At 42.2% G+C, this 27,260-nt stretch overlaps 1 protein-coding gene across 1 annotated transcript in view; it reads left to right on the top strand.

Annotated features, from left to right (window-relative positions):
* The first annotated feature begins 2,207 nt into the window (after positions 1 to 2,207).
* LOC126355380 (uncharacterized) overlaps positions 2,208 to 27,260 on the top strand; it is a 233,594-nt gene continuing 208,541 nt past the window's right edge. The window contains exons 1-2 of the mRNA XM_050005674.1: positions 2,208 to 2,224; positions 2,534 to 2,779. Of these exons, the coding sequence (XP_049861631.1) occupies positions 2,208 to 2,224; positions 2,534 to 2,779 (263 nt within the window). The remainder of the gene's footprint in view (positions 2,225 to 2,533; positions 2,780 to 27,260) is intronic.

Raw genomic sequence — 27,260 nt, 5'->3', positions numbered from 1 at the left:
GGTGTCAACAAAATATTTACGCATTCGGAAGAGGAAGTTGGTGACTGAAATTTCGTACTTAGATCTCCCCACAAAGAAACCCGCCTTTGCTTCAGTGACTGCCACCCCAACTCGCGTATCATATCGGTGACACTCTCACCCCTATTGCGCGATAACACGAAACGAGCTGCCCTTATTTGCACTTTTTCGATGTCCTCCGTCAATCCTACCTGGTAAGGGTCCCATACCGCGCAGCAATATTCCAGCAGAGGACGGACAAGTGTAATGTAGGCTGTCTCTTTAGTGGGTTTGTCGCATATTCTAAGTGTTCTGCAACAAAGCTCAGTCTTTATTTCTCCTTCCCCATGATATTATCCATGTGGTCTTTCCAGTTTAAGTTGCTCGTAATTCTAATTCCTAGATATTCAGTCGAATTGACAGCCCTCAGATTTGTGCGATTTATCTTATATCCAGAATTTATCGGATTTCTTTTAGTAATCATGTGGATGACCTCGCACTTTTCTTTGTTTAGTGCTAATAGCCACTTTTCGCACCACACAGAAATTCTCTCTAGATTATTTTGTGATTGGAATTGATCGTCTGATGATTTTACTAGACGGTAAATTACAGCGTCATCTGCAAACAATGCTTATATAAATCAGGAACAGAAGAGGGTCTATGAGACTACCTTGCCGAACGCCAGATAGCACTTCCGTTCTACTCGATGATTTACTGTGTATCACTACATACTGTGACCTTTCTGAGAGGAAATCACGAATCCAGTCACACAACTGAGACGATACTCAGTATGCACGCAATTTGATTAATAGTCTCTTGTGAGGAAGGGTATCAAAAACCTTCTGGAAATCTAGGAATATGGAATCGATCTGAGATCCCTGTCGACAGCTCTCACTACTTCATGGGAATAAAGAGCTAGCTGTGTTGCACAAGAACGATATTTTCTGATCCGTGTTGGTTATGTATCAATAAGTCATTTTCTTCAAGGTGATTCATAATGTTCGAGTACAGTATATGCTCCAAACTTCTGCTGCAAATTGAGGTCAGTGATATGGGTCTGTAATTCAATGGGCTACTCCTATTTCCTTTCTTGAATATTGGTGTGACCTGTGCTACTTTCCAGTCTTTACTAGTCAAAGACGGTACTCATAGTCCGCATCCCGTCGACCAGCAAGCAATTACGACCACGATAAAATGAGAGAAAGTAGAGATCTTACGTTCATCCGACATATCTGAGCCGTGGTAGAAATTTGCTGTTTTCAAGAGCTCGCCGCAGCTCGTAGTGTGAAGCAGTCGTCCTCGGTTTCTGGCGTTGGCGCCACTGTGGCAATCGCAGCTTTGGTGTCTCCCTCTGGTGGGAAATGGGAAAGGTTGCCTGTTCATGTGTATTGAAGGGGCGCTATGAGCTCGCTAGGCGGCGAGTCTGGTCAGTTGGTCAACCGGGTCAGTGCGGGGCAGGCAGTGTCTGTCTGTCGTCCGGAGTGCTAGTAAGTGTTAGGCCGCCAGTTTCCACGAGTTTGTTCAGGCACTGATCATTGGCGGTTGAATCGATCGATCGGTTGGTCGTCGCGAACTGGGACACAAGATGACTTGTCCGTCTTGAGCGTCGGCCCTTTGAGGTCGCCACGTCAGTCCAGTGGGCCGCGCCGTATAGCGAGGGGTAGTGGCTTCGCGGCCGACACGGGAGCAACGGGACTCAACCCACGACATCGGTCTGGCCGGCGCGAGCTGAGAACGCCGTGAGACGGGAGATCGGCGCGCCTTCCTGCGTCCGTTGAAGCGGCTGGCAGCGGAGGTTCGGGAGAGCGTTTTGGGGGTGCTACGCCAGGTCTTCGCCAGGCATCGCAGTTTATTAGAAGTTAAGTGGTTCGTGATATGTTGTTTTATTGTTAAATTCTACTTGTTTTCTTGGTCAGTCTCTCGTCCCCAGCTTGTTCGTCTATTTCCTGTCCGCATTTCTTAGGCACTTAGTGTCTGTCCATTTGTTGAAAGAAATTTGTTTACATCAGTTACCCACTGGCAACTACTTCCACGCTCACATAGTGCGATTAAATGTGTTAATGTTCTTGATGAATCGGTAGTAAATAAAGTAAATTCTTTAAGAAAAGATTTTGAAAGAAAATCCATGGTTCAATATCATTCGAAAATGGAACCGACAGCTGGGAAAATGATAGTGGTATTAGAAGTATCCTCCACCACACACTGAAGACATGTGCGGACACAAGATGTAAATGTAGATATAGTATTCTCAGTGCTGAGAAAAACTTGTTCTTTGCTTGATTAAAAAACTAACGTGTTTTGCACTGCCGTTTGTGATAATATAAAACTTTTTATTTTAATTTTATTTTAATCTAGCTGGCTTCAGGTTTAGGTATAGCACAATCGTTTGGTTGCACCTTTAATTTATGTTAGGAGGAAAATGCTTTGCAAAGACGTCAGAGGAGGGCGTTGTGACGTAAAGAGAGAGAGAGAGAGAGAGAGAGAGAGAGAGAGAGAGAGCTGCGGCAGATAAGGATTAGCTGGATGTGGCCGGGAGAGTGTGTCCGCGGGTGCGACACTATCTGATACGGCGCGACACAGGACGGCGAGCCGTCGGCGTCGGTGGCGGTGTCAGCTGCAGTGGGCGCAGGCGGCAGACGGGCATTCCGGCTCACAGGTGTGGCGACGGCAGCGCGGCGCGCGCCCTCTGCTGCAAGCTGGCTGCGGCTGGGCCGGAGGCCGGCGCAGCTGCTGACAAAGCCCCGGGCGCAGGGGCCGCCGGCGATGCAGTGCGCCGCCACAGGTACGAGCTCGCTCACCCGCGCGGACACTTTAACGTGGCGCTTTCTGTCGGGGAGTGTTTTGAACTAGTGCCTAAGACACAGGTGACGTCAGCCACGAACTACCATGTTTACAACACTGCCAACCCCAACGCGCAATTGCGCGACAGCCTTTACCAAATTCTTGGTCCCTGCACCGCTCGTCTACCCGCACCGGTTCAAGTTCTCGGTCGTTTACACTCATAGCCGGCTGCCACGTTACAGTGCCCGCATTATAATGTGCTCGTGTCGTTGTTTTGTTTACAATGTTTCTAAGACATTTTTAAATTTTAGTCCTTCGTATAGAAGCCCTTCCTGGCAAAAAGTAACGAAGCGGAGGCGATCGAACTGCGCTATTGAAAGTCTAAGCATGGCTGAACTACAAAATGTTCAAATGTGTGTGAAATCTTATGGGACTTAACTGCTAAGGTCATCAGTCCCTAAGCTTACACACTACCTAACTTAAATTATACTAGGACAAACACACACACCCATGCCCGAGGGAGGACTCTAACCTCCGCCGGGACCAGCCGCACAGTCCATGACCGTAGCGCCCTAGACTGCTCGGCTAATCCCGCTCGGCTATACCTACTGAAACGTTCTCTTAGAAAAATTAATGAATTTCTGTGCTGATAAATCTCTTACATTATTTGATCTTCAAACAGCTGAGCAGAACTGAACGTACTCAGACATTTCGCTCTTTACCTATTCTGATCAACACTAAACTGACACACAATATTTTTAGCGCAACGCAATCTGACTTTTAAAAATCCCTACAAAAGAATGGCCCTGACTAACAATAACCTATACCTTTCATGAATCACTTACCTCACAAAAATCTTCGTTAGTCTAACTACTGCATAACAGCGAGCGCCACTACAGCCAGCTTAATAGTGGTGGTTAGTGTTTAACGTCCCCTCGACAACGAGGTCATTAGAGACGGAGCGCAAGCTCGGGTTAGGGAAGGATTGGGAAGGAAATCGGCCGTGCCCTTTCAAAGGAACGATTTGCCTGAAACGATTTAGGGAAATCACGGAAAACCTAAATCAGGATGGCCGGAGACGGGATTGAAGCGTCGTCCTCCCGAATGCCCGAATGCGAGTCCAGTGTGCTAACCACTGCGCCACCTCGCTCGGTGGCCAGCTTAATACTGCTCAAGAGTTTATATATATATATATATATATTACTCCTGGAAATGGAAAAAAGAACACATTGACACCGGTGTGTCAGACCCACCATACTTGCTCCGGACACTGCGAGAGGGTTGTACAAGCAATGATCACACGCACAGCATAGCGGACACACCAGGAACCGCGGTGTTGGCCGTCGAATGGCGCTAGCTGCGCAGCATTTGTGCACCGCCGCCGTCAGTGTCAGCCAGTTTGCCGTGGCATACGGAGCTCCATCGCAGTCTTTAACACTGGTAGCATGCCGCGACAGAGTGGACTTGAACCGTATGTGCAGTTGACGGACTTTGAGCGAGGGCGTATAGTGGGCATGCGGGAGGCCGGGTGGACGTACCGCCGAATTGCTCAACACGTGGGCCGTGAGGTCTCCACAGTACATCGATGTTGTCGCCAGTGGTCGGCGGAAGGTGCACGTGCCCGTCGACCTGGGACCGGACCGCAGTGACGCACGGATGCACGCCAAGACCGTAGGATCCTACCCAGTGCCGTAGGGGACCGCACCGCCACTTCCCAGCAAATTAGGGACACTGTTGCTCCTGGGGTATCGTCGAGGACCATTCGCAACCGTCTCCATGAAGCTGGGTTACGGTCCCGCACACCGTTAGGCCGTCTTCCACTCACGCCCCAACATCGTGCAGCCCGCCTCCAGTGGTGTCGCGACAGGCGTGAATGGAGGACGAATGGAGACGTGTCGTCTTCAGCCTTGGTGCAAATGATGGTCGTATGCGTGTTTGGCGCCGTTGCAGGTGAGCGCCACAATCAGGACTGCATACGACCGAGGCACACAGGGCCAACACCCGGCATCATGGTGTGGGGAGCGATCTCCTACACTGGCCGTACACCTCTGGTGATCGTCGAGGGGACACTGAATAGTGCACGGTACATCCAAACCGTAATCGAACCCATCGTGCTACCATTCCTAGACCGGCAAGGGAACTTGCTGTTCCAACAGGACAATGCACGTCCGCATGTATCCCGTGCCACCCAACGTGCTCTAGAAGATGTAAGTCAACTACCCTGGCCATCAAGATCTCCGGATCTGTCCCCCATTGAGCATGTTTGGGACTGGATGAAGCGTCGTCATACGCGGTCTGCACGTTCAGCACGAACGCTGGTCCAACTGAGGCGCCAGGTGGAAATGGCATGGCAAGCCGTTCCACAGGACTGCATCCAGCATCTCTACGATCGTCTCCTTCGGAGAATAGCAGCCTGCATTGCTGCGAAAGGTAGATATACACTGTACTAGTGCCGACATTGTGCATGCTCTGTTGCCTGTGTCTATGTGCCTGTGGTTCTGTCAGTGTGATCATGTGATGTATCTGACCCCAGGAATGTGTCAATAAAGTTTCCCCTTCCTGGGACAATGAATTCACGGTGTTCTTATTTCAATTTCCAGGAGTGTATATAATCTTTGGATATTCTCTAATTTATTCATCAAACGTACTTGGGATATAAGTTCATGACATCCAGTCTTACAAATTTACTGTCTCTGAGGGATACACGTCCAGAACATCCGCTCTCAAATCTCCGCAATCTCTTTCCCGACACCCGCCACTTCTGGCGGCTCACCTCCAACTGCGCAACGCTACGCGCTGTTAACAGCCAACTGCCCAACACTACAATAGCAAATTTCAACAATGCTACCCAGCCACAGACTGCACACAGCACAGCCAGTGATTTTCATACAGAGCGCTACGTGGCGGTGGTGTTACCAATATAAGAACCTAAACAGCCTACTTACACTACGTCAGCATGTACCTCTATACTCTGCTAGCCTCTTTATGGTGTGTGGAGGAGGATACTTCGTGGATGTCTCCTGCCCTGTTGCAGTCCCAGTGGTGCACGATAAAACAATTGACGGTAAGCCTCAGTGAGAGTTCAAATCTCTCTAAGTCTAATGTTTCCGCGTAATATACGCAGGAGCAGGAACTATGTTGGCTGGTTTCTCTAGGATCGTATTCTTTCGGCATTTTAACAACGAACGTTTTCGTGAAGCTATACGCCTCTCTTGCAGCGTGAGCCACTGGTGTTCGGGTGACCATTTCCGTGACGCTTTGGCTCTTACTAAACTAATGTTTTGAAACGTGCTCCTCTTCTTTGGATATTCTCTAATTTATTCATCAAACCTACTTTGCAAGGGTCCCAAAAGCACGTGCTATACTCAAGCATCGGTCGAACGAGAAGCTACCTCATTAATAGAGCACTACACTTCCTGAGGATTCTGCCACTGCATCAGTCTGGTATCTGCCTATCCTGTGGGAGAGGTGTCTGCAGCTTGTCTCGCGGTCGCCTTCACGCTTCCCGAGCACGGCTTCCCGGATTCTATTCCCGGCGGGGTCAGGACAGGTTTGCTCGACCTCTCCGCCATGATGACAGACAACTCGCCCAACGACTCACCATGCTTTTGTTCACTGCAAATTCTCCATAGACAGCCTGAAAGCGTCTATGAGTATATCCGACGATCTGATTTTCCGCTAAAAGATGCCCAATGATAGCTCTCTCCTTGGAACGCACCTACGTTACAGATGCCATTATGAAGCGCCGCCATATATCGGTACTTCATGAAACTCTGGTGAGAAACATTCCATGATATAAAACAACAAATTCCGCATTTTTTAAAACGAAACTGGCCGAGAAATTTTTTTTTGTATTAACTATTTAAAGGCCCTCGCACGTTACTTTTATTTATCTTGAGCTTCAACTGCCAAACCATGCACCAAGTACCAATCCACTGCAGGTGTTCCTGCATTTCGCTGTGATTTTGTGACTTCTCTATCTACAACACCATCATCCGCAAACAGCACTGTAGAGCTTCAGCCTTTATCTGATAAAGCACTTATACAACTACGGTCTGCCGTTCATCTTGATCGGAACGTTTCGTCCAACAGAAAGAAAAAAAATCTATCAAGCAAATGTTTAAGCTGCCAGACAGACATTAACCATTACGATTGACGTCCTTGTATCTCTAATCGTTTCGAAGATATAAACAGCAATAGGTTTTTTTAAAAAATCATGCTATTCTTTTAATTCTGTAAACTACTTGTTTTTCTCAACACTTGTTCTAAAACCTAGTACAGTGGATCGTTCTCGTAAATATGATGCTGCTAAAAGCTTAGTACAAAATTAACACTAACACTCCTAAATTAGTGCCTGGGTAAGGTAACTCTTCCGCTTGCTGGAAAAAAGGAAAATATAGACCCGTCACTTGAAGGCTAGTACGAGTACAATCTATTCATCTGCGGTGAATATCAGTTAGCAGCAGAGTAATATCAATAATAACTGTAATTGTTTTTTCTTATATATGATAGGAACATATCTAGTACAGTCTTGTATTACTTTTAAACGATATGCCGTGTACAACAAAGGCATGCGATTAAAAACTACTTTTCTTTTATTGCGGTTGAAATCAGACGTGTGGGGTGGTTCTTATCAAGATACTGTTACCTTGCCTGAGTAGGATTACGCCAACCTCTTGTCGACATTATGTGGGTGGATCCTCCCCATAGAATGCGTTGCACAAACAGTTGAAATACTATAATGCACAAAACAATGTTCTCCCGATTCACGGACAGAAGGTGTACACAACTTCGCTTTAGTACATTATCTGACTAGTGCCGTTTCCTCGTGGATATCTGAGGGTAATGTAGTACGTGTATTTGGCGAGTGTAGGTGTGTACAATATACGACTCCACGGACGGATCATCAACATTGCCGCATGGCCTCGCTACAGAAAACACTGCGGACGGGTTTGGAATTTAATCCAGGACATTGGCGTAAAGACTGATGATCAGTTACTTTAAGCCACCAGCTGTTCTCCCCACTCCGGCCAAATATTGGCAGGGAAAATTACGTCCACCACCAGGATTCGAACCGGCATACCTCCGAATCGTGCGCCACAGCACAGACGTCCGTTAGCGAACTCGCCCAAGGACGTGCTTACTCTTTCGTACAGAAATGTTTGTGTGAAACTACCTCACGCTATGTTATAAGGGAAAAACTCGGCTCAGGCTTTTATCTCTAGCGCTGATACTGGTCCTCGTAGTGTAGTTTTCCTCTCTGGCAGGTTGAGTACTGACACGATACGATAATTTAAGGTCACTTGAAGACCGCTACTCACAACGTAGATCTCAGTTATACTGCAACATTTATGGGCTGCTCAAGGTGAGCCATCTTCTTGGACTCAAATTAACTGTTACGTTCATTTTCAACATTTAATTGTGCGGATACAAGATGACTTTTGTTTAAAAAAATTCTGTACGTCTACATCGGGAAGACGGCGTGGATGCGGGGTTGTGGGTATGAAAAAAAGTACTCTTTGTTCACAAGACATTTTCGACCGAGCTAGTCAGCTGCGTTTATTTTCTCGTCGTTATTCTGTTACCCTCGCCCCATTTGAACGGGATGGGCACAGAAAGTTTGGAGGGGCTGTCAGCGGTACGTGAACTAACGACAAGCATCCATCCATCTATTAGTGGACATTGATAAGGGCTGTGCCCATCCACTTTTCGCCTTTATGACTCCTTGAGCTTTGTCGGGGACACTTTCACTGAGATGCCTGAATGTCTGTGGTGCAGCAGCAGCCCTTCTTCCTAAGAGCAACACGCTGGGGCAGTCGACGTACCATCTGCTTTTGGTCAGGACTCTGTGCAAGCCAGTCCCTTTCAGGAATGTTGTTGTCCACAGACCTTAGCCCCACAGATGTTATTTTATCACAGGATACGTTTTCATACTAATAGAAACAACCATCTTCTCCGAACTGTTCCTCTAATGTAGGCAGTAGAATACTATAACATGTGTTCGTATCCTTCCACATTTAGCGCTTTCTTAATACAATGAGAAGCCTACTTCCTAAAAACGAAAAAATCCTGATGTGTTTGTTTCTGAGGTGACGTTCAATAACTAGTCACGTTCGAAGTCACTGAGAGCTTCTGGCCAACCCATTCTACTGTTACAGGTCCTCTACTGCAAATACTATGTTCACTGCCTCCTTTTACAGAGACGGGTCCACCCCTAGTGGTCAATTTTGCGTTACGTACTGGAATGTGGTGATAAGATAGAGTACGTGCCGCCCTTCTAAGTCTACATTTAGTTTTCAAAGAACGAATTTCACTAATTGCGAAGAACTATCACTCTGGGTTATGAAAACATCTCGAATTCTCGTTCTTTATGCAAGAGTGACCAAAAACGAGACTTTTTTTCCTTATCTTTTTCGGCAGCATACTCATGTATACGAAAATACACACACGTACAAAATAAAATAGTGTTGTTTAAGGCCAGTAAACTACAGTGACAATATGCAATTTTTATTCTGGTAAATCATTATCTGCCGAGAGGGTTTTGAAGTTTCATGGCAACGACTAAAATTTAAAATGTATTTGGGCATAGGGCATTACCTATTAAGTGGTTTTGATCTGACAAAGAATCGTTGTTAGTGGGTGTATCCATACATTTATGTGACATATTTCTACAGCACAGCCAATGACTGAGGAAGCCAGTATGGAGTAATAAATGAACGACTAAGTCATACTTCATTCACGTTTCATTCACGATCCAAAATAAACTCATCAGGCTAATAAACTGTTAGATTTTGTAGTTAGAACCGGAATACGACGCAGGCCCCAGTATCAGCGATTGCATTTGTAAGGTACTGTGAAGAATCAGCACTAACCCATTCCTATCAATTTGCCCACATATTTACAGCATTGCAAACCTAATAAGGCAGCTACACTTATTTTTCCATGGTGTATGACCATACAAGACGGTTTGCGAGACTCGGTTGTACGAAACTGAGTTTTGAGAGCATTCACCCACATGTAAATCCACACCACTGGCCATTAAAATTGCCACGCCAAGAAGAAATGCAGATGATAAACGGGTATTCATTGGACAAATGTATTATACTACAACTGACTTGTGATTACATTTTCACGCAATTTGGGTGCATAGATCCTGAGAAATCAGTACCCAGAACAACCACCTCTGGCCGTAATAACGGCCTTGATACGCCTGGGCATTGAGTCAAACAAAGATTGGATGACGTGTACAGGTACAGATGCCCATGCAGCTTCAACACGATACCACAGTTCATCAAGAGTAGTGACTGGCGTATTGTGACGAGCCAGTTGCTCGGCCACCATTGACCAGACGATTTCAATAGGTGAGAGATCTGGAGAATGTGCTGGCCAGGGCAGCAGTAGAACATTTTCTGAATCCAGAAAGGCCCGCACAGGACCTGCAACATGCGGTCATGCATTATCCTACTGATATGTAGGGTTTCGCAAGGATCGGATGAAGGGTGGAGCCACGGATCGTAACACATCTGATATGTAACGTCCACTGTTCAAAGTGCCGTCATTGAGAACAAGAGATGACCGAGAAGTGTAACCAATGACACCCCATACCACCATGCCGGGTGATACGCCAGTATGGCGATGACGAATACACGCTTCCAATGTGCGTTCACCGCGATGTCGGCAAACACTGATGCGACCATCATGATGCTGTAAACAGAACCTGGATTAATCCGAAAAAATGACGTCGTTGAGTACACCATCACAGGCGCTCCTGTCTGTGATGCAGTGTCAAGAGTAACCGGAGCCATGATTGTTGTCTTGCAAACGTCCCCATCTGTTGACTCGGGGATCCGGACGTGGCTGCACGATCCGTTACAGCCATGCGGATAACATGCCTAGTTATACGAGGCCTTCGGGATCCAGCACGGCGTTCCGTATTACACTCCTGAACCCACCTATTCCATATTCTACTAACAGTCATTGGAACTCGACCAACGCGAGCAGCAATGTCGCGATACGATAAACCGCAATCGCGATAGGCTACAATCCGACCTTTATCAAAGTCGGAAACGTGATGGTACGCATTTCTCCTCCTTACACGAGTCATTACAACAACGTTTCACCAGGCAACGCCGGTCAACTGCTGTTTGTGTATGAGAAATCGGTAGGAAACTTTCCCCAAGTCAGCACATTGTAGGTGTCACCACTGGCGCCAACCTTGTGTCACCTAATCATTTGCGTATCAGAGCATCTTCTTCCTGTCGGTTAAATTTCGCGTCTGTAGCACGTCATCTTCGCGGTGCAGCAATTTTAATGGCCAGTAGTGTACATCCTTCTCTGTAATCCACAGCGAAGTGCGTGGGAGAATATCACACGTTACACTTTCTTCCAGTCCTATTTGAGACTGGAATGATCGAAGAATGAGAGCTTAAAGCCTTTGGGGGACTGTAAGCACTCTAATTCTGTCTTTACCCTTCCAAAGAAGATATAAGTGGGGGACATGGGCATATTCCCGAATTCCTCACTTAACACTGGTTCTCGGAACTCCTAAGTAGGTTTTCGAGGGAAGCATCTGCCAGTTCAGATTATATCAGTATTGCGTAAGGATCTCGCTGCCACGTGAGTTAAACAAATCTTGTGGCATTAGTGTTGCCCACCTTTCAATACCCGGCTTTAGTCTAATATTCTCAAAATACATTAATATTTACAACGCAATGTAAACATGAAATATGTACATGCGGTTTAAGAGATGCAAGACAAGACTTTCACTAAGCATGGAAAATAAAACTGCATTGTTGTTGTTGTGGTCTTCAGTCCCGAGACTGGTTTGATGCAGCTCTCCATGCTACTCTATCCTGTGCAAGCTTCTTCATTTCCCAGTACTTACTGCAACCTACATCCTTCTGAATTTGCTTAGTGTATTCATCTCTTGGTCTCCCTCTACGATTTTTACCCTACACGCTGCGCTCCAATGCTAAATTTGTGATCCCTTGATTTCTAAGAACATGTCCTACCAACCGGTCCCTTCTTCTTGTCAAGTTGTGCCACAAACTCCTCCCCAGTTCTATTCAATACTTCCTCATTAGTTATGTGTTCTACCCATCTATTCTTCAGCATTCTTCTGTAGAAAGCTTCTGTTCTCCTCTTATCCAAAATATTTATCGTCCATGTTTCGCTTCCATACATGGCTACACTCCATACAAAAACGCTTTCCTTGCCATTGCCAGTCTACATTTTATATCCTCTACTTCGACCATAATCAGCTATTTTGCTCCCCAAATAGCAAAACTCCTTTACTACTTTAAGTGACTCATTTCCTAATCTAATTCCCTCAGCATCACACGACTTAATTCGACTACATTCCGTTATCCTCGTTTTGCTTTTGTTGATGTTCATCTAATATCCTCCTTTCAAGACACCGTCCATTCCGTTCAACTGTTCTTACAAGTCCTTTTCTGTCTGACAGAATTACAGTGTCATCGGCGAACCTCAAAGTTTTATTTCTTCTCCATGATTTTTATTTCCTACTCCGAATTTTTGTTTTGTTTCTTTTACTGCTTGCTCAATATACAGATTGAATAACATTGAGGAGAGAGTACAACCCTGTCTCACTCCCTTCCCAACCACTTCTTCCCTTTCGTGGGAAACTCTTGAACGCTGCAAATGCACTGAAAAAGGAAGGACCTTAGGAGAGAGATGGTCAAAGGGTTCATTATTTATTTGCTTATAAGTGTCAAGAACGTCATAAAAATGCAAACATAAGATATACATAACACTGAACAAATCTTGATGCACGAAGTACAGTAACGAAGTACAGTATTTCGTAAGCAAACAATTACAAAAATGAGTAACGAGCTATACATTTTCATGTCAATATCAGCCCCGGATCTGTGGTATTTCCTAACTGGGATAAAAACCTGATAGTGGCGCCGCCCTGTAAAGCGTCTAAAATCGATTTTTCAAAAACATGTTCATTTTGTAGAGCACATCTTTCTGCATATTTTGATATATGAAACATCTGTGTTCGCGAAGATGTAAGACATGTTACTAGCTCTTAAGTGCGCCAAAGTGCAGTATCACGACTCTCTACACAGCATTCTTTTATTGCGCCTCACTGTACTTCGCTCTGTGGAATTCAAACGTGTGTATTTTGTAATGGGAGCCATCAAACACACATTCAGTGCAGTGGAAATTAAAATGTCCTTTGACGCCTCTCCTACTCCTAGCCGGACAATTTGACACCCCTTAAAGGAAGTCACAATTGATACTGGGTGATGTTATTTATGACGGGGAGAATAAGAGCTCTTCAAAAAATTTGCACTCTTTCTTCCTCAATAGGCAATAACTTTTTTTGTTTGACATGAAACTAAATATAGGATGCATAAAATCCATAAAGACAAGAAACAAGCAAGACAGTATACATTTCTTCAATCCTTAACTCAGCATTTCTTTCTGTCTGATCTTGCTACAGTCAAAAATGTTGAAATGTGTGTGAATTGCTAAGGGACCAAACTGCTGAGGTCATCGGTCACTAGACTTATACACTACTTAATCATGTTAAACTAACTTATGCTAAGAACAACACACCCACCCATGCCCGAGGGAGGACTCGCACCTCCAGCGGGAAGGTTGCTACAGTCTTTCTAAGGAAGAATCTATTACCTCCTCAAAGTTCGCCACATGTTTTGCTACATGAAAATCAAAATTTCGTTGTCTAATACACAAAAAGCTGTTAATACGAATAATACCCAAGTCTGGTATGGTTTCTCGACTTGATTATGTCTATTTTGTCACTGTCTACTAGATAAAACGAAATAGGCTTTCTAATGCTACAGCAATCGTAACACATGCCAAATAAGCCAGACTGTTTTGGCACAAATGGTCACTTTTATGTACCTCATTTACATAATAACACCACAGAACATAATGCAGAAAGCACCAGCATCAAATGTCTATGAGGCCTACTACAAGCAAAAAATTTTATGTTAGGAAATTGTTTAACATTTCATTCATTTGCTACAGTTTGTCAAGCATGAGATCGAAAAGTGGTAGCACGAAATTTTTATATAAATTTGTAATCGTCATATTCTTCCTCGTTCTAACAAACAGTCTTGCCATCACTAATTCTGTAACTATACCGCCATTGCCAAAACATATTCTCTGGATAACTTCACTAACTCTGCCAGAATCACAGGTTCAGTTATCCCGCGTTTATTCTCCGGTTAGACGTCATTATGTGTTGGTGCAACTCGTTTTCCGCATTATTTAGAGAACAGAACTTACATTGACTGCTATCTGGGGACTGTACTACTGGTAGTGTAGCGATCTGACAAAAATTTCCCGTCAGAATTTCATTTTCTAGGACATACCGAGGCGATCATATCTAATCTTTCTTACATGTTATTCCTGTTAGTCGTTCATTTCCATTCTGATATTCTGAATCTGTGGATTTGGCTAACAATTACAACAACACTGATCATTTGCACTCGCAGTCAATCTCATAAATAGCGACTGGGGTTCACCTGTTCGGGTTTATTCGGCTCAGCTCGTATAGCCCCGTCCCCTTCTATCTGTGGGAAACTATTTTATTTCTAGATGCGACAGGGATTCCCCCCTGGCAGAGACATCACGTACGCTATGCACGCATTGAAAAATCAGTTTACCATTCGTTCCGAAATAACTTTTAATGTGCAAAAAAATAACTGGAGTGCGTTTCAAAATCATATGGATAATCGAAGGACCAACGTGCGCTGAATGCTGGGCGCTTAGGCGCTTTGTGAAACAAGCATCTTTTTCTTCAAAAATATGAATTTGGCACCCCGAAATTTCCGGCCGCGTCAAGTAACCTCGTTGCCCCTCCCCCTCCCCCCCTCCCCCAAGATCCGGGACTGATCAATATCATTTTGATCAGATGATGCCTTTTTGGCATTGGTGGCGACAGGTCTTGTTGCGAGACATAATGAACAGTTCATGCGATGCATCGTTATATCTTCTTCCCCACATTCACACGTAGTTGATTGGCACGGGAAGCCCCGTCTCATTCTTCCAACTCTAGATCTAGATACCCATGTGCGAAGTCTTCAGTGATATCCATGTCGCATCGAAATGGAGGTTCTTCGGAAGGCGCCAACCAAATTAGCAGATGATTCTTGTGCGTTCGAAAGTTCTCCTGGACTGTCGAGCTGACTCACTCATATCTTTGGTTGAGCGTACAGAGCTTTACGTCGAACAGAGGCGCTGACGGGCGGTTTGGTGGCCATATATCGAATGTACAAACTAAGTAGGCGTAATTATAATAGTAGGAATTCTCCAGGAAATAGAGCGAGGCAGAGGGCGACCGTCCCTCCCGGAAAAGGAAGTGGCGTCCAATTAGTGGAAAAGAAATGTGTGGAAAATAAAGGTAAGAACATGAAAAGTATTATTAAAGTAATGTTATGCAATGAAAACTGTTGACACTAATTGTTATGACATGCGCGGAAGGCTTAGGGAAAGTGACTGGTAACTGACATTTCCAGATTCAAAAAGCGAAAAAAGTCATTTTCAGGGAAAGTAAAAACAAGATTTGTCTAGTTCGTGGAGAGCCCTTACATAATTTTGTGCCGCGCGGGATTAGCCGAGTGGTCTATGGCGATGGAGTCATGCATGGACTGTGCGGCTGGTCCCGGCAGAGGTTAGAGTCCTCCCGCGGGCATGGGTGTGTGTCTTTGTCCTTAGGATAATTTAGGTTAAGTAGTGTGTAAGGTTAGGGACTGATGACCTTAGCAGTTAAGTCTCATAAGATTTCACACACATTTGAACATTTTTTAACCTTATATAATTTTGAAGCTGGAGAGGGGTAGAGCATCATTTCAGCAAAAGAAACGGCCCAACACCAATCGCAACGGATGTAGATCTTTCAGAAACCAAACTCGGAGAAGTCAAAAAGGTTTTGGAACTCCATTTTACGGAAGACTGGGTGACCAACGAGAAACGCAAATTGTACACCGAGACGTTAGACTAGCAAGAAGACACTCCTAGAGTCGCTCCTGTCGCTGCAAATCTCTAGAACGAGGAAGAAACCAGAAGCGATTTTGAGTTGATGGACAGTGTTGCTCTTAAAAGCAATTTTCAGCCAGTTTCGTTTTCCAGAATTATTTGACTCTGTTTTAACTAACTAAGATTCAACTTCTGGCCTATTTTATTGTTTTCTAAAATTTATCGATTTTTACTAGGATGCAATTTGGAACTTATTTTATTTTCTACACTACCTTTGATGTCGAAAGCACGGTGGTCTATAAAAAGAAACTTACGTTGAATATTAATTTTTGTTCCATTTTTGATGTTGAATAAGTGTTTTCCTGATAAAATAATGTCATCTTCGTATTTTTGAATGCCAATTTTACAGAATTTTCAGACTTCTCTTTGAAATAAAATGTATTTTGTTTATATTCCCAATAATTAAATTCCATCCCTTTTGTCGTTCCTGACATATCACCGAATAGCGGGTTCCGCAACTGAATATTTGTTCCGTAGTTGGATCGATACGTTTGCAAAACCTGCTAACTGCAAACCGCTCAGTCAATATTTCACTTAACTTTTAACATATAAAACTTAATTGCAGATTTCAGCCATTAATACCGAGTAATTAATTATTTTTATTTAATTTTAAAAATGAAATGAAGTCTTTAACTTTTAGTAGTTTGGATGTGACGAGTTTTTCGCGATTTCCTCAGTTTCCCTTATCATGCAGGCAGCAGCTTGTGCATATGGGCTACGCAATTTGAGGTCGGTCCCACCCGCTGCATTCTAAATGGCTGAATTACGAGCGGGATAAGTATCTTCTTGACCAAATTCATCACTCACTAAACAGATTTATTGTTTCAAAAGGTACCCATATCATCTAGTTTACAGATTATGAAATGGACTGTAAGGTTGCTCAAAAAAATTCACTGTTTTTTTGTGAATTTCTTTATTGTTTCTTATAATGAAGTGTTCCGGGATTATTCGATCATCTGATGACCTGATAAAGAGACAAAATTTCTTTTTACATATGCTAGGCGATAGAAGAGCCTTATAATGGTCATTACAATGAAATGACACTCAAGATTAATAAAATGTGAATCTCTGAATATACCACAGAGTACATATGTACAATACTTTGACATACCAAACGATTATCGTCAATTGAAGCTTTAGCTTGATCAATTAAAAACCTAACGCCAGCAGGAAATCTAACAGGCATAAGTCTCCGCATGTCTACTTTTATACATATGGTTGCGGGACCACGGCTCTTCGAATCAAAACAACTTGAGCCGTCTAAATTTCCAATTGTTACGTTATTGAGCGACCAGTCTCGGCGATACAATACGCCATGTCTGTAACAGGCTTAAGGCTAGAGCTGCAGTGTCAAGCCGAACTGCCTGCCCTGCAGGAAAAGACTAGGCACCCGCTAGATGGCGTTGTAGCACGGATAATGTGTGCCGGGCCCCATGACTTCGCGTGGCTTACGCGGAAGGTACTGGTCAAGTGAACAACTAGCATACACGTATACGAAAAGCTGAAGTTCCGCAGTGGTCGACGATGAAGTGGAAAAGGGGAAGTTGTGGAAAAACTTTACAAATGGCTGCACGTCTGCTGATAACTTGTTTGGCTGCTCTGCAAATATGAATTTTAAGTTAAGATCAAAGTACACATTAAGTTCATACGTACAATGTCCTGGATTGGTTACTTTAGGAAGTGGAGTACAATGCTCACATCGGGTTGCTGTCAAAAGTTTATTATTTCATGAAGATATTTCAGGTGAAACAACAAGGGACTTTGAATTAAATCATATGTTCACAAAGTGACTAGGAAAGGTAATTGTCTCATTCATTTCGATCGACAAACAACCCACAAATATTCTAAAAAACCACTTCCGACTACTTGCCGTTTGTTTGTTAGTGAAATAATCAGGATTTGAATGGTTGCGAATGAAAATTTGTAACTCTTCTAATATATCTAAATTATTACACTTATTCTCAACTTGCGATATAATAAGCGAATTTTCCATTTCTATTAGCTTATGGTTATGGTCTCGCAGATGTGCCCACAATTATCCTGTTGTTGCCTGTGTAACTACGATCCATAAACCGTTTTCTAATTTCTTTACCCGTTTTCCCGACGTAGTAGCAGCTGGAAGGTAAGCATTTTACCTTATATACCCCAGCGTTAAAAAATATTTTTTGCGCGGGGGGAAGGGGGGGGGGGAGAGAAGGTAAGGGTTTCTAATCCCAGAAAAAACTTTTCTGTTTCTCCGGAAACCTACCTGTATGTTATGCTTTCTGAAAGCATTTGCAAATTTTTCACACAGTGATCTATAATGCGGCAGCGATATGTACTTCGTATTACCACCTAAAAAAGGAATTTTATTTTCTATTTTCCTATATACTTTTTCATCCATATTCTAATGTCACTCTCCCTGTAACCACTTGCGTTGCTTGTGCGAATAATGCTGTCAATTTCCCTATCCTAATCTTCTTCATCTGACCAAAATTTAGCGACGCTGTGAAACATCTAATTAACAAATGTAGTCTTCTATGATCGCGGATGGCGTGAATGTGCTAGTGTAAGAACGTCGGAGGCTGTTAACTTAAGAAAAATGTGTACAATACTGTGATAATGTTTGGATTCTTCTTCGACCATTTTCAATCTAATTATAGTTCACTGACGTCACACAAGTTGGTCAAGTTAGCTCTTACTCGGATCAGATGATGAAAATTCAAGTTATCTCTATTACTTTTGATGCTTTGTCTCAGCAGGACCAGTTTTACTTATCAAAGTATTTGCTGATTTCCGAGTTTCGCACTTTCTTCTACCTTCTGCTTCTCTTCTCGAATTTCAACACTACTTTTTAGTGCGTAGTCGTCAAAATCTGTTGCTATCTGTGGAACAGTGTAGTTATAATTGTTATGAACATATTATACCGTGGCCTTATGTGACATATACAGAGATTATGTGCCATATTAATCCAGCGTGCATTGATTGACTAAATGCTTTACAAAAAATAATTATCATTGCATTTTATTAACTGTTGTAGCTGTGGTTAAAGAAACGTATGACTATTGTATTATTTTAATAAATTAACAGTCTGTCTTACTTCTCAAAATTCACAGCAGAAAAATTAAATCAAACGGTGGCAAAACTCGTATCATTTCGCTACACTGACACGGCGGCAACTTTTGCCTCGTTCATCCAGCCGAGCGAGTTGCATCAACAGCCCACTAGAGTGCAGCGCCCTTCAGGACTTCGCTGGTTTAGAAAATGACAAGATACAAAGATGTGGCATACTCCTCAGCGCATCAAATTCCGTACCCTCTCCTACATTTTTCCTCATGACTTCGATCTCTTGGTGCGGATATAAATAAGCGGACTAGCCTGGTTGCAGTTTGCAGGTGTCAGTATGAAAGAGGATGATTGAGAAACAGAAGGGGGAAAGGGATGGAGGCCGAGCAATGTAAAGGACCACTGAAAGTATGTGACGAAGAGTTAAATGGGGAGGGGGGAAGGGTTCAGCAGCGGTGTTGCATTTGGATGTCCACGAGAGAATTACTTGTGTATAATAGAAACTGGACAAACTGGGAAATACAGTAAATGTGGGAAGTTTCTTTTCTTCACCCAACAAAAGAGGCTGCTTACTAGTGTCCCATTTGTAGATTTAGCGAAAAATTTTAACACTGTTGATTGGATTACTCTTTTTCAAATTCTAAAAGTATCATGGATAAAATACAGGGAGCTAAATGTTACCTACAACTTTTACAGATATCTCACTGCAGTGATCAGTGTAGAAGGACATGAAAGGGAGTCCAGTAGTTGAGATAAGTGTAAGGCAAGGTGATAGCCTATTTCCCATGTTGTACGGTCTGCAACGAAAACCAAAGAGAAGTTTGGAAAGGGAATTAAAATTCAGGTAGAAGAAAATAACAGCCGGCCGTCATGGTCATGCGGTTCTAGGCGCTTCAGTCCGGAACCGAGCGACTGCTACGGTCGCAGGTTCGAATCCTGCCTCAGGCATGGATGTGTGTGATGTCCTTAGGTTGGTTAGGTTTAAGTACTTCTAATTTCTAGGGGACTGATGACCTCAGATGTTAAGTCCCATAGTGCTCAGAGCCATTTGAACCATTTTTTGAAGAAAAACACAAATTCACTGTTTGCCGATGACATTATAATCGTTTCTGAGACGGCAAAGGTCTTCGAAAAACTGCTGCACAGTATTCATTACACAGTATGAACATTAAAAAGAGCAAAAAAAGGATAATGGAATGTAGTCGAATTAAATCAGGTGATGGCGATACAGTCAGATCAGATAATCAGACACTAAAACTATCAGATGAGTTTCAGTATTTGGGCAGCAACCTTAAAGTCGACGGTCGAAGCAGAGAGAATAGAAAATGCAGAATAGCAAACGCAAGAAAACCGTCTTTGTAAATTATGAATCTGCTAACATCAAATATATATTTAAATTTTAGCTGGTCTTTGATGAAGGTATTTGTATGGACTGTAGTCTTCTGCAGAAGTATAACGTAGACGGTAAACAGTTCATATAAGTACGGAATAGAGGGTTTTTTGAATGTGGTTCTTAGGAAGAATGCCAAAGATTAGAAGGATAACTTGAATAGCTAATAAGAAAGTATAAACTAAATTGGTGGCAAAATAAATTTATGACACAATCTGACTAAAAGAAGATATCAGTGGACTAGACGCATACGGGCACATCAAAGAATTGTACGTTTTGTTATAGAAGGAAGTGTGGGGCGAAAATTGGAGAGGGAGCCTAAGGCGTGACTACAGGAAGAACGATGCGGCAGTTAAGCAGAGATGACGAGGTCTCTTCAGGATGCATTGGCGTCTAGAGCTGCATCAAACTAACCTTCGAACTGAATACCACAACACGCATATCGTGATCCGAACGCAACGAGGGACACGGAAAAGGCCCTTTACTCATAAACGTACAAGAAATACAAGTGGAAACTGAAAGGTTAGGCGAATAATCTCAGAAAATAAAGAACACTTACAAAGGCCGAGCAGTTCTACGCGCTTCAGTTTGGAACCGCGCAGCCGCTACGTTCGCAGGTTCGAATCCTGCCTCGGGCATGGATGTGTGTGTCGTCCTTAGGTTAGTTAGGTTTAAGTAGTTCTAAGTTCTAGGGGACTGATGACCTCAGATGTTAAGTCCCATAGTCTCAGAGCCATTTGAACACTTACAAGCAAAATACCTTTACTTGCGTCCAAAGTAATCACCACTACCTACAACCCACACCTGACATAGGCTCCAAAACTGTTTGAAACGGCAAGCAAACTCTTCTTGTGGAATCGATCGAACCGACGTGGTCATGATTTGATGGATATCCGCGTCATTGCAGGAGATAAGACTTTGTGCTACCAAAATCATCCGAAGGCCAAGCGAAATTCAGTGGCATGGTGTTCATATTTTTTCCCACTTCCCTATAGAGTAATTCATGATTGATCAATTCCTTGTCGCCCAAAAAGGCGATCAACATCGTCTTAACACTCGGTTTCATCCTCCGAGTTTGTTTTGGAAGGGCGTGCAAGCCGATGAACACCATGCCATTTACTGTCGCTTGGTCCCAGGATCGTAACACCAGGTCACACCTCCTGTAATGGTGAGCATAATCAACAACACGTCACCACGTTGACCAGGGTGGTTCTACAAGAAGCATTTCTAACCGATGTCAGAAGCGTGTGTTAGCTAATGGCTAAAGGCCAATAAAGGTATTTTGTTTGTAACTCTTGTTTCCTTTATTTCCTGAGGCCATTCGTTATCTTTTCAGACGCACCTATATTATATATGTTTCAGACTAAATGTGATACATAATTGAACGTATAACTGCAAGACAATGACGCCGATCATCATTACATTTATAAAAGCATGCGTATCAGCAATTCCGTTAAAAGAAAAAGTCACTCATGCACCCTACAATAACCAAAACTACATGTTCATGAAACATAGGATTTATAGCAAAGTTTCTACTAGTCCGTATTGCGGAATAATGTTAAGCAAATTTTCTAAGTGAAGTTCTATGTCGGCACATATGCACTAAAACGATCACAAAAGGTAAATAGAAACAAATAACTATGTAACATCACGATGCTTCTGCTACAAAAAGTTATTTCTGACCTAATAACAAAAAACTGTAAAGTATTAACAAATCTGTCACTATTGGATAACGCAAACATTATATATGAAAACAAACGATATTACAGGCCACTGAAGATGCTTCACAAATAAACAGAAACAGAACCCGTACGGCACAATAAAAACAGCCTTTCATTTAGTCACATTAGACGAACCACAACTCAGAAAACAGAAGACAGAATTTGCACTCTTGCCACAGTAAACGTATTTAATGGCACCCCTGACTTTACCTGAAATTAAACCGGGCCACAATCCACATCACACAAGCCTTTCCTAATAAGAAGTGTTCATAACTATGCTGTCCTTTGCAACGACATGCTAAGCAACAAACGTCTAAGACAGAAGCTAGACTGAAGCTATACGCTCATCAAATAACGGCATGCCAGATTTTAACTATAATTAATAACTTGACGAGAGAACACAAGTAATTTTAAGTAGAGACCTGATAGTTCGTTTTATCTGACAAAGACATGAGTGTGCAAAACTTTCATAAATTTCTGTAGTGTCTGGACAAAGCCTAAGGACTTAAGTTTTAGGTTTTAGCTTTCAGTCCGCTCGTCTTGTCCCTGTGTGTGTGTGTGTGTGTGTGTGTGTGTGTGTGTGTGTGTGTGTGTGTGTGTGTGTGTGCGCGCGTGTGTGTGAGAGAGAGAGAGAGAGAGAGAGAGAGAAAGAGGGGGGGGGGGGAGGAAGGAGGTATTCACCGACTTCTTATGAATTTATTTCATAATTCAAGTGTGATCGAATTTTTCATTGCTTCAATTTTCATCACACGCGTAACATATTTTAAAACAGACGGTAAATACTAGCTGTGATGTGTTATGAGTGGCGTATCAAAATCAAATTCTTGTCATCATTAAATAGGTATGCTTCAGAGGAACTCTGCGTACATTTGATTTCTTGTCGTAGCTCTTCACGCACTTTGCTGTACTCTGGATCTTTTCCATCCATATTTTTCCAGGTTTCAGCTTTGGTTGCACTTTTCATTTCATAGTTGGATCCATATTAAGTAATATACAGCTATAAAACAGTTCCTTTTGTTGGAATAAAATAAGAATATTGAGAAAGAAAATATGTTAAGAATTAAGTAAGACAGGATTGTAGTTCGTCAGTTTGTTATTAACTTGTTAGTCGGACAAGCAGTAAACGATGAGGGAAAAAATTCACGATAAGAGTAAATGTGCATCATTAAGAGTTAATATCGCTAATATTCATGGATGACATAGTCCAGAAGCTCGAAATACTTTTCAGCAACTTCTGCACCGATAAGATAGGCTTCTTAACACAAACCTTGGTGTTGGAAATCGACGAAACAGAGACAAAGACGACGAAGAATAATAAATTACTGCGGTCTAATTTGGAGAAGATACAATAGAAGAAACGAGATTGCACAGGAAGGCTGAACCAAGAAGTGCATTATAAAGAGACGGGTTCCCCTTGAATCCAAAGTCATGCACTTTAACATATCCTCCACACGGGCTAATCTACAAAAAGGTTTTAATAAAGAAACAACTCAATACCATTGAAGTGTCTTTTGTATCTATTAGTGCTTTTCTATGAGATTGTAACAATATTACATCACCACTTTAATACCCTGGGAGATAGACCGTTACATCACCTGTTCTCAAACTTGTACTTAACTTTATGTTGTACAATACGAATGTCCAGATGTTGACAAATACACTGACACATGTTCTTGCTTACCATTTATTCTCCGTTAACGTAAGGCGTGTCATCTTACAATCCAAACAAGTTCATTGACATACTCGAAAAATTTCCTAATATAATGTACAGTGATGAAAAGTTCAGAATTTGAAATACAAAATCCAAATGCCACCCACAGTCAAGAACAAACTCGAAATACAGTCCACAGCGGCCTCAGCTGCATACCTACTTATAGCATAATTACAATTAGGACAGTCCTTTACATTGACTCTAGCTGTTATGATAGTTAATTACGATACTCTTTAGTGATTTTGATTTTTTTTGTATTGAAATGTTTTTCGAATTCATCTTTAATGTCAGTGTCACGTTATGTGCACGAAAATCACTTGCCTTTTTATCAGGAATCAATACTTCTTCATTTGATTTTCTCGGTATTTTATACAATTAATTTTCCTTTTCCCCAGCATTTTCCCTCAATTTCATGACATTTTAAATGGTTACATCTATCAATACATTTGATTTTTAAAGTAAACAGTCGATTTCTACAAAATGAGAGAAGAATAGAATCAATGGAAATATTATTTGTATTAAAGCATTTCAATTGTTTTCATCTCATAGTTTTATGTTAAACTCAATTGATAATGTTCACGTTACTGAAGTATTGTCGTGGGTACTGCATATACATATAAAATCAGTATCCTCCTTTGCACGTTACGTCAGAAAAGCATCACGTATGCGTCGTTATTGCACAGTTCACAATAGATCGCAACCGCATAAGTAATTAATTCTCTATCACGTTAGTTACGTCTCAACACGTTTTTAGGTATGAAGGGTATGAAAACTATGGTAGAAAGTAACTATTTCAATTAACCTCCTAGTTCTGTGAGTAATTCCAAGACCGGTTCTCTTTTTCGAATCAACGAAATCAGCAGACAAGAATCAGTCCACTGGGAAGAGCAAAACACAGAAAAAAAATCCTAAGTAAATAAATCACATTTTGTTTTATATAATTTTCTTAGTAGGAGCCAACAGTAACCGTTATTTATGGAGCATGTAGCTTCTCTCACTTTACGAGAGTGTGTGCTTTGAGTGAAATGGAATCAGCAAGTGTTCCTACACCAGTAGTTAGAGCAAAACTCAAATGTGATTCTTACTGAACAGGGGAAATAATATCGTGTCCACTATTATGAGAGTTGTTGAGTGTTTCTGTCAGAACGCATGCTTTTTCAGTGTCATTTATTAAGCGTATTTTGACTTGTAAACGAAAGAAATTTCAGTAACTTGTTTATAATCCTGCGTGTTAAAGCCCCTATCAGTAACACGCGTTCCTAAACAAGTGTGTGGAATCTGATGCCATTGTCTGAAACGATTTTTATCGTTATTATGTGAACACTACACTACGAGCAGTGCGTGCGAGGCCACGGATTGTTTAGTAACGTTGTTGTTCAACCGTAAAACTACTTTCAATGTTTCATAATTCTCTAGCTTAATGCGACAATTGTATAATTTGTGTTAACTATTCACTGCAGTGTTGTTTTCACACGAACTGAAAACTTTAATAATCCATATGGTACCTCAGTGACTTGCGCTCGTACTGTTTAATATATTTTATTTCGCTTACAATAGCTGTTTCCTTCTGTTGTCCATCGTCGTATTGACCAACCACGGATATCTTGCCGCACATACTAGCAGCTCCTATTATCTTACGATAAGTGTTTCCTCAAGGTTATTTCCTTGTCTGTTCTTCCTGCAACCTCTCCATATCTTATCGAATCACCTTTATATTCCAATGTTCTTATTATAAATTACTGATCACCTACATTCCCATAAAGTTGTTTCCCTGAACGACAGAACTTCAGAACTGTTGTCCATGCTTAGAACTCGTTAAGAGCTGTGTAGTTCTTCCATTAAAAAGAGCTCTTTTTACATGAGTTAGACTAAATCACATCGCCTCCTTGGGACAACTTAAGTGTAACTGCGTTTGCCATACATGCCGATCAGAGCGGATTGCATTTGTCATGTTAGCTACTCCCAGTTACTTTTCTTTTCTTTTGTTTCTTTCAATCAAATTTCCAGTAATGAATCCGGCTGATATCTTTTTAACAGCCATATGCCACCATTTTAATTCCCAAGAATAGCCCCATATGACTACGTCTATTCTGCGTCATCGGATCATAATCATCATATTTTCCGTTTCCCAGAGGAAACGGGTTTTAATTTCCGTACTGAGACTCAGTTTATCATGGAAACTGGTGGTGTGAAATTTGGTCTAGCCAGCCCCGTAAAGCTAAATGTAGAGCAACTTGTACTAGTAAGTTACGTTCTACATACACAAGTAGGTTTCTAGCATCAGATTTCTAACATCAGACAATGATCTATCGACGATTATCTCCATCGTCTTCGTCAGGAGCAACTGACTGTCAAAACTGTTGCTGTAGTGACCTTATACAGACCATATATTGCTTCTGCATTTGACTAAATTTTCAACAGTGACAGAGGATATAATCTTAGCAGTGCATGGAAGAGAGCTCTCGATGCAGAAAGATCCGGGGATATTCGTCGCAAATGTTTACGCTACGGCAGGAGCGGTTGCGCCACCAGCTCCTATGTTGATACCATCTGCGACAGCATGACCAATCAGAAGCCGTCTGTGGGCTACATAGGGCACTAGAGCAGAGATTTTGACGGTCAGTTGCTCCTGAGGAAGACGGTGGAAGTAATCGTCGAAAGCTCGAGTTTTGCCCTGAACTGACGTGACAACAGGTCCGAGAATGTTTTATACAGCAGTGCCGTCGCGAAAGACTTCGTTCTCATCAAGCAATTAGCTGGATTTGGCTGTTTTCTTCTTCTGTCTTGATTTTCTTGTGAATAAACACCCACTTACCATGTGGATACTGAAAGATATGTAAATGAACTCAATTCCAACACTTACCGATTGCATTGTTAAATTATCGAAATGCCGCACAGGTCTTTCGGGAAATACGACTCAGTAAGAATAGAAGAAGAAAGCGGAGAGGAAAAAGTGGTTTAAAGGATCTCTTCCTGGAACTCTCAGCTGCGGTTTAAAGGGTGTATCAGAACAGTTTTATTGCAAGATTGCGCTACTAACAAGGAGATTAGTGGGCAAATGAGTAATGTCTGCACTGGAATAAGGAAGGCCAAAGACTACTGAGATTCTATTAATAGTTTCCATTTCGAAGAATAATGAGAACAAAGTCTTTGTAAAATTTACCTCAATTTTCCATTCGAAAAATATAACACTGATGAAAATTATGTAGCAAATAAAGAATAATTAGAATGAATTGTCTGTTAAATTTTCAGATACTGTCAATGAACACATCCACAGAGAAGTGAATCTGAGGGAAAGGGGGCCATAGTATGACAAAACAGGCATTTCGACATTCATTTGAAGCGACTTAGGAAACTTAGAAAAAACATGAGTCAAGGTGATTAATTTGCAAGTGTGTTGCTGTACGTAGTGCTTAGATCAAAGCAGTATTCCCATTTCGTTTAAGCAAAGGTTGCAGCGTAGTGAAGGGGCACGCAACTAGTAGTCAGAAAGCTGTCACGTCGTTGTGTAGTGTGGAACACGCGCCGTTTATTAACAACATTATAGTTCGACTCCAATAGCTGAATACGATGTTGACGCAGA

The sequence above is a fragment of the Schistocerca gregaria genome, chromosome 3 (assembly GCF_023897955.1).
Source record: "Schistocerca gregaria isolate iqSchGreg1 chromosome 3, iqSchGreg1.2, whole genome shotgun sequence".
Classification (NCBI taxonomy): Eukaryota; Metazoa; Arthropoda; class Insecta; order Orthoptera; family Acrididae; genus Schistocerca; species Schistocerca gregaria.
This window is presented reverse-complemented; position numbering and strand designations above follow the sequence as displayed.